The following is a 9,256-nucleotide window of genomic DNA, read 5'->3' on the forward strand; positions in this document are numbered from 1 at the left end:
AACGGATAAAAAAATAATAGCTTTTTTAAATCTTTTTTTTGTAAAGAAAAAAATTAAATATTTGTTTAATACAATAAGTTTTTGAGTTAATTAATTAGATGGATAATACATATGATAATTTCATATTACGGTTTTTTTTTTTTTTTTTTTTTGCAAACTTTATAGAAATTACATTCACGGATTTACTTTTCACTCAGTTGTGACTCGTTTGGTCATTTTCACAAACTACTTAAAAAGAATTGCGAAGTTTATATAATGTATCCTTTATACATAAAAGTTAAAAACTATATATACCCATCCTAACTACTTAAAAAGAACTACGGCTTTTTAGTCATCAAATTGAAATGATATCTTGAAGATCTAAAATAAAAATAAACAAAAACCACATAATACCATATAACTAACAAGTAAAGCATATAGTTCACGTATTTGTCATGCAACACATAAGTTTCATATAAACCATCTGTTTATAATTATTATTCACGTCAGTTGCCAATGTTCAAGAGTTATCATGTATGTGTTACGGCAATTCCCCGAATTACCAATGTAGACTCATTTAACTAATCATAGTTAAATGCAGTGCTATGAATGTATGATTAAATTAACTGTGGTTAGGTTAAAGTAGTAACCTGAAGTTGCGGGTTGTCACAAGCTAACCCATTTACTCTTATATCTTTGGTTAATTTAGTTATATTTGTTAGTGTCATTACATTTTGTTTGTTATTTTAGATTGATGAAGACGATCACCAACTTCCAAATCCACTTCAAATGGAAGATCAAGATCTTTTTAAAGGCGATTTTGTAAATATGGTTAGTTTTCAAAAACTTGTTTATATAACAATTTGTATATATAGCTATATATTTTCTATATACATATATACGTGTATGTGTGTATACATATATTTATCTACTAATGTTTTTATAATGATTTTTAGTTGGTATCTATGGAGCAGCAACAAACTGCTACAAATGCTCCCATACAAGTATCCGAACCTGTACCCGTACTCAAACCTAAATCCATACCCAAACCCAAAAAAGTACGCAAATCAAAACTCGTACCCAAACCCGTATCAGTACCCATACCTATACCCATATTCGCAAATGTACCCAAACCCAAACTCGAACCACATATAAAACTCATAACCGGTTTGGAAGGGGAAACATGGGATGATCCTAATTTGAATTCGATCAAGGAGAATTTACAGAACAAAACCGGTCTCATTCGAGACGTAGTTCATAAATTAGACAAACTCTTTAAGCACCACACTCACATTCGTACTTCTTCACCGCAAGGGATGTATCCCATATCGGTTCAATATCTAACCTAGAGTTTGCTATCGTGCTAACGTTATGAACGATTTGGTGATTGGATGCATTAGCTTACGGGGAGTCTATTGCTGACATGTCACACCCCAAAATACCACATGTGGAAACCCCCGCAAGGCATGTGACGTACCAGGATCTAGCCACTAATCACATTGAACTAACAATAATGTAATAAATAAAAATTCCCATTCAATGTAAATAGTGTATCACAAAACATTTGTTTAAAACAAGTTTACGTTCAGCGGAAGCATAACTCATTGTTTAAGCAATTCAAGACACAAAGTGTTAGTAAATAAATTGACAAATCTCGTCTTTCCATTTATCACGACCCATGACCACTCCAACATCCCTGATTGCAAGTTCCCAAGCACGTATCTATCGACCTGCAAGCATGCAAAAAAGTGTATGAACATAAAGCTGGTGAGTTCACAGTTTTGTAAAACATTTAGTTGCCCAGTGTTTAGTTTAACAACATGTTGATAATAACTCGAATACCGCAAGATGACATCAGTTTATTTGCCCTTCCCCAATGCCTATCAACATTGGTCATGTGGTTAAGGTCATTAGTTCACACCTGTCCTCCCTGGTACGGTGTGAGGTTGTCAAGCCTAATAGCGTTATCAACTAAAACCCCATTGCCTCCCTGGCAACTAGTTCGGTAGTAAGATGGGACCTAAAGTGATAGAGTTGAGTGTATTATCCAACATCGAAATTAAACCCCGTAATAAAAGTATTCCTCCCCGGAATAACCAATTTGTATGTCCCTCCCCGGGACGCATGCTTGTAAAAGATTAGTGAACTCTCCTTAGATTTGCTCGGTAAGTTTATTACTTGTTCAAGGTTGGTCAACCACGTCCTAATATGGTTACTATTAACAGTTAGGAATTCATCTAAGTATTTCATGTATTTAACAGATTGCATGCACTAAAATCATCACGTAGCATATAACATGCCATTCGGGCCATATACGAGTTCACACACAAATCTATGATCCCAAATAAAAGCTCAACAGTCCAATACATTTCCAAATACATGTGCGGCCCAGTCAGTTCTAGGCCAAAACATAGTGTGCGATCCAGCTACTGTTGGTGGCCCAAGAACCAGTATATGGCCCAATTAAGTTTATAGTTGTTTCGAGTCATCTATCGAAACCACAAGGTCTCGACTCGCAACCTCGAGATCTTGAGTCGAAACCGAGGATCTCGAGTGATAACTTCATTAGTCGAAACCCCAAGGTTTCGGGTCAGGTCCTGAGTTGAAACCAAACTGGTCTCGACTCGCAACCAGCTGGTCTCGAGTCCTATTGTTGTTTGATGTCTAATTATGAGTCGGAACCACACAGATCTCGAGTCGGGACCAACAGGTTTCGACTCGCAATCTCAGTCGGAACCCGGTAGATTGTAACTGATCCAATCCCCTTTTTAAAAATTGTTTCGTAAAATCAGCTAACATGTTATCACATTCCAAACAGATCAAACATCACAATTTTTTCAACTGTTATTCACGTTCATACAACCCTAATTGCCACCGTTTCATCAAACTAACAAAATTAACATGTTTCTTTAATTCACAAAACTCCTAATTATCCAAAACGTCATCGAGTAATAGTTATCATTCATCACTTATTATCAATCATGTACATGAACCCCAAAACAACTATTAATCATCATCAACACATCCAGAACAGATCCGGGTATCCCCATTCCACACGAAATCACTAAAACATACATATCATGCATCCTTAATTCATTGATTAATTCTACAAGATTGATTCTAACAGTTTGTTCACATAAGAAAATCACCGAAAGCACAGTTATCATGCAACCCTATTCACACACAATCCTATCATCATGTATCGATCATCAATCAGTTAACCAATAATAAACACTAACCGGTATGCAAGATGACACGAGAATGTTTGGAACGAGAAAGCTTCGAGAGAGAAGGAAGGGTTGTCGTCGACCGAGAGGGAGGAGAAAGTGCTAGGGTTTGTTATTTGGTGTTTTAAAATAATGCAAACTAATCATAACTTTGTGTGTATGCATGTGTTCGAGTTGTGTGAGCCGGACCCAACTTGGGCTCCGTTTTGGGCTCAAGGCGCTGGGCCGAGAACTAAAACACATAAATGAAACATAACCACTTAACAATTTCCAGTCATTCATTTATAACATCCACATACATCAAGCACCTTTATTAAATTCACAAAACGAGCAAAGGGTTACAACGTACGACGGAACATGAATAGAAGCGATATGTAGTTAAACAACCTTGTAAAACCGGTTTGTCACATGACAGAAGCTTGAAACTGAAGCTATCCAAAGACCAAAGACATGCAAGATGACTGAAGACAAAGTTACCCTATGAAGCTATTGTCAAGAGGGAGTCTGTTGGTGCATATTGTGACAGCAACGTCATATATTCGGCCTTTGGATATTTTATAAATGATAAACGATAGTGGACTTAACATTGTGTAATTGTTTAGTATTGGTATTGGGCTTATCTAGACTTGTTTACTAGCTTTAGTGGGTTTACAAGTTAGAGATGGGCTTAGCCCAGACCTTGGCACACCTAGCAAGCATGTGAGTATATAAACATGTTTGCTACAAGAGTTTTGGGTTAGACTTCTAGAGAAGTTATAGAGAGAGCGAAAAAAAAAAAAAAAAAAAAACGTGGGAGAGTGAGATAGATCACAAAAAACGTCTGTGTTCTTGGAGTCTTGATTGATTGTAAACATTCACGTGTTCGAGTAATCAATAGAAGACATTCGATAATCAATAGAAGACAGTTTTTGAATTCGTGTTTTACAGTTTCTGCAGTTTTTGTGTTAATATAATCAAGAGAATTCTGCATTCTTGATTAGAGATTCAATCTTGTCAAGATCCGTGTGAAGGAGACCTACAAACTAAGTCTAACAAAATATACTCTTTCAAAATTAGCTAAATTTAAAAAAAATTCAATATATGAATGATAATACAGCATATCTTTTACTAGTAATCAGAGAGAACTTGAATCTTTTCTAATAAAAAAATAATTCAATGAAACTTATTAAAAGAATCAATTAGGAATTAATGTTTAGAAGGAAAGGAATCTTTTATAATAGTAACATTTTTATTGAAAAAATTTAAATAAAACACCCTTTATGTTACACCACATGTTTTAATACAAATAAGACACCCTCTAGAGGGTCAACATAATTCTTAAAAAAAGAGTGAATTTCAAGTTTTGTCCTTTATCTTTAGTTCACTTTGCAAGTTTTGTTCTTTATGTTTAAATTTGACGAGTTTTGTCCTTTATGTTTAAAAATCAAGCACGTTTTGTCCTTTATGCTTGATTTTTAAGGACAAAACGTGCTTGATTTTTTAAACATAAAGGACAAAACGTGTTTGATTTTTAAACATAAAGGGTCAAACGTGCTTGATTTTTAAACATAAAGGACAAAACTCGTCAAATTTAAACATAAAGGACAAAACTTGCAAAGTGGCCTAAAGATAAAGGACAAAACTTGAAATTCACTCTAAAAAAATTATAATTTTTTTACTATAAGTTACAAACTTTTAATGACAAAACGTTGCGTTTTAAATTAAATAAAATTGATTTAGTAGATTTATAAAGACTTACTATATCAAATAAAAAAAATAAAATTGATTTGGTGATTTATAAAAATTTACTATATCAAACAATAGCACATTTAAAAAGCATTAAATACGTTTATAACATTTGATTGGCTTTTGTTAAATGCAGAGCCTAATTTAAACGTAACTCTTATCGTATATATCAAATCGCTAATTTTACCTGCAATATGTATCTTGAGGAAAAAAAGAAACTGTTAAATAAATTATTTGGTTAACGAGGTAGTAGTGGAGTGGTTGGGGAAAGACTTGGTATTCCTTGTGACCCAGGTTCAACTCCCACTCTTTTCATTATTTTCTGCGGTATTTAGGTGAAGGGCGAATACGGGTGGCGCCGGCTCGTCTTGAATGGGAGGCGATGTTTTACCGATTATTCCACTGTCGTGCATTCGGGCAAGTGGAGGTCGGGTTTCCACACATCTGAGAGAGTCAAGAGGCGGGCGACGGTCGAGTAATCGACCTTGGCCACAGTATCTGGTGTCACGGTGGTTGGCACGTCGTTCCTTGCCGTTAAAAAAATATTTATCTTTAAAAAAATGTTATATTTCTCGATCTTAATTTTATTAGACAAAACCTAATTTAAGAATTACCAAATTGAAGAGGGTAAAAAGTAAACCTGTTGTTATTAAAGTTCGTAAAAAACAAAATCTGTTTTAGAAAAAAAAAAAGTTAAACATGCTCAATTATGATTGTTAAAAATAAGGTTCATCTTTACTTTTTTCTAAAAAATATATATTTTTTAATTCTTATAATTTATCTGTTTCCCTAATAAAAATAAAATTATGATTATTAAAAATAAGGTTCATCTTTACTTTTTTCTTAAAAAAAATATATTTTTTAAAGGATATTGGATTTTAACAATCCCAACTATTCGTCATTGGCAGCCAGCAGCCCTAACTTCAAAAATAACCATTGGTAGTACCAACTATTAACATATTGGCCTCCAATAGACCCTGGCTAATATATTCCTAACGATGTTAGTATCCGGTCGCCGGAAAAACGTTTTTGGCCGCAAAACTCAACATTTTCGTCTCAAACATTTTTGTAACCTTTATTACGGACCTTTAGGAACCCTTTTCTAGTAAAAGCCCCAATTATTGAAGTCGTCAGGAAACTTCTTTTGGCCGGAAAACCTTTTTTGGACGGAAAACTCAACATTTTCATCGCAAACCTCTTTGTAACCTTTAGAAACCTTTTTCTGGCAAAAAACGGTTTTTCGACGACCGAAGACTAACGGCGTTAGGGCACTGTTAGTCAGGGTCCATTGTTGGCCAATATTTCAATAGGTGGAACCACTAGTGATTATTTTTGAAGTTAGAATTGTTGGCTGCCAACGATGAATAGTTGGGATTAATAAAATCCAATATTTCGTTAATTCTTATCATCTGTTTCCCTAATAAAAATAATAACTTAAAAAAGAGTCAAAATGAACCTTTGAATAATATAGGTTTATTATTTTTCTACAAGTAGATTTATTTTTTATGAATCTTAAAAAATATGTAAGTTGGATTTGTTTTTTACCCTCTTTGATTTAGTCATTGTAGAATAAGATTTTACCTGAGCTAAGAGTGACAGATAAATAATTTTTTTTTCAAAATTACTATTAGGTCTTAGGGTATATTTTAACGATTTTTAACTACATATAGGTGTCACATCATCCTTTTTTTCCTCATTTCACTTCACTTTTTTTTTTAATGGCAAATTTCTTTTATTCTATGTTGTCTATAGGACTTGAAGTCAAAACCTCCATCTTCTAAGTTGTTTAAAGCCTTTGCCTTTGCCAATGGACCACCACCCCATTGATCATTTCACTTCAGTTCACCTCAAGGAAATGGTCTACTCCCATTAACCCCACCTAACTTTGGTTTCTTAGTGGTTTTTTGTTGGAAAGAAAATTAATTCAATCTTTTAACATTCGGTTAATATGTTAAGAAGTAATCTCTTTAACACAAGAACAGAATGGTATGCAAGGCTGGTTAACATGACATGTCACCTTTAACACCACATATGTTAAGGTACTAAGGTACACCCCAATGCCTTATGTTAAATGTTTTTTTCAAGAAAACTATTTTGCTAATTAAGTAATTTCCATGAATGAAAACTTATAAAAACATCAAATGAAATTATAACCACTACTATTTAATATTTCACTTAAGTTATTTCCATGAATGAAAACTTCTAAAAACATGAAATGAAATTATAACCACGACTATTTAACTTTACATTTCTATGTAACCAAACTACCACAGATCTACAAAGAAATAATCACATTCACAAACGATAAAAGAAATGGGTGCTTTTAACTTTAATATGGTTGTTTTTATGGTCATGGTTGCATCCATGACATTCTGTAGCTCAGCGACGCAACATATTGTGGGCGACGCCTTTGGCTGGGTTATTCCTAACAACCGCAATCTCTACACTGACTGGGCATCACAAAGGATGTTCACTCTCGGTGACTCTTTAGTCTTTCACTTTCTTACCGGAGATGTAACAGAAGTGTCTAAGGATGACTACGATCATTGTCACGTTAGTAACCCAAGATCCACCATAAAAACCAGCCCTGCAATCATCAACTTGACAAGCCCCGGAGACCACTATTACATCTGTTCATTGGAGGGACATTGCATATTTCATCAGAAATTAGCAATTAATGTTGTAATGAAATCTTCTTGCTCAAAGTAAATTTACGTTTTAATTTGAAACACTGTTTCTTAATAAGATGTATTATCATTGATTTAATATATTTTGAATGCTTTATACTATATATATATATATATATATATATATATATATATATATATATATATATATATAAAAGTTTAACCATTGTCTTAAAAGAGTGATATATTTATTAGTCATAATACTTGATAAGGGATAAAAAAATATATAATAAATCAACTTATAATGGGTAAAAAATATAATAAATCAAGTTATAAAATGTAAAAATATAATAAATCAAATTTCAATATATCTTCATCTTTTTCTTCAAACCTGCAAACACACACACACACATGTCCTACATGAAAAAAAAAACAAATACACACACCCATCTCACCGATATCCAGAGTCGGGTCCCCATTGTCCGGGTTTTTTTTGGGCGGTGTTTCCGGACGGGGCCGCACTTCACCGGCCTTCCCCGACCCCCCCCCCCACACACCGTTCAACCTTGTGCAGAAGATGTAGTGGATCGGTGTATGGATGAAGGAGTTGGACACAAGTCAAAGAAAATACACCCAACAACCACGTATAACCACATATACAAAATGTACAACAAACAAAAGCAAAACACACCAACTATACATAATGTACAACAACAAGATCCATACAAATCTTATAAATTGATACTATATAAATATGTTTTTTTTTAACGGTAAACTTCATGTATAAGGGTATCAGTCTCCAAATCAAAGAGTCCTGTATTGCCCCATTTTAGCCAGACTAGTGTTAAGATACCATTTTTGGTTCTTCAATTGAATCCATGTTCATATTTGTTTGTAGATTTCGTTTTAGGGCCACTCAAACCCTCGGATATGGGTGATGGATTTGGTGTGTGTGTGTGTGTGTGTGTGGGGGGGGGGGGTGATGGGTACAAGTTGTGTTGGAAAGGTGTTTCATAGAGAATAGAGGGGTGGGATGAAAGATAGAAGAGTGAGAAGGTTGGTGGACGCTGCTAGGCCTGTAAACGAAGCGAACGTTCATGAACTGTTCGTGAACTTGTTCGGCAGGAAATTCGTTTATTTAATAAACGAACGAACACGAACAAAATATTTTGTTCGTTTATTTAATGAACGAACATGAACACACCTAGTGTTCGTTCATTTATGTTCATGAACACTCGTTTATGTTTGTTCATTTATGTTCGTGAACGTCATTTATGTTCGTTTATGAGTTAACTGTCATTTTCGTCCCTATGGTTTGGTCACTTTGGCCATTTCAGTCCATTTTTCAAAAATGCGCCATTTTCGTCCCCCACGTTCTGGAAAGGTGCCATTTCAGTCCAAAAATCATAACCCAGTTAAGTCAGTTAGTAAATAAGGACTGATTGTGTAAATTTGTAACATAAAGGACCATTTAAGTAAATATTAAACACCACCACCACTAGCCCTGCCACCACCACCACTCCGCTGCCACCACCACCGCCACCACAGCCCTGCCACCACCACCACTCCGCTGCCACTACCACCGCCACCACAGCCCTGCCACCACCACCACAGCCCTGCCACCACCGCCACCACAGCCGGTTCATCATCATATCAGACGAGAGAGGGAGAGGCGGGAGAGAGAACCGGCGACGGTGG

The 9,256-nt window shown here is 34.9% G+C and overlaps 1 protein-coding gene across 1 annotated transcript; it reads left to right on the forward strand.

The window, feature by feature from the left end:
• Positions 1-512: 512 nt before the first annotated feature.
• LOC110939849 lies at positions 513-1,553 on the forward strand. Its single transcript, XM_022181427.1, has 2 exons — positions 513-810; positions 936-1,553. Exons 1-2 carry the CDS (start codon positions 769-771, stop codon positions 1,326-1,328), a joined length of 435 nt encoding a protein of 144 aa, XP_022037119.1. The 5' UTR covers positions 513-768; the 3' UTR covers positions 1,329-1,553.
• The last annotated feature ends 7,703 nt before the right edge of the window (positions 1,554-9,256 follow it).

The sequence above is a fragment of the Helianthus annuus genome, chromosome 1 (genome assembly GCF_002127325.2).
Source record: "Helianthus annuus cultivar XRQ/B chromosome 1, HanXRQr2.0-SUNRISE, whole genome shotgun sequence".
NCBI classification, from domain to species: domain Eukaryota; kingdom Viridiplantae; phylum Streptophyta; class Magnoliopsida; order Asterales; family Asteraceae; genus Helianthus; species Helianthus annuus.

Coding starts and splice junctions, on each gene's coding strand:
- LOC110939849 (XM_022181427.1), top strand. CDS start 769: ATGGAAGATCAAGATCTTTTTAAAGGCGATTTTGTAAATATG. Junction 811..935: donor AAGGCGATTTTGTAAATATG/GTTAGTTTTCAA, acceptor AATGATTTTTAG/TTGGTATCTATGGAGCAGCA.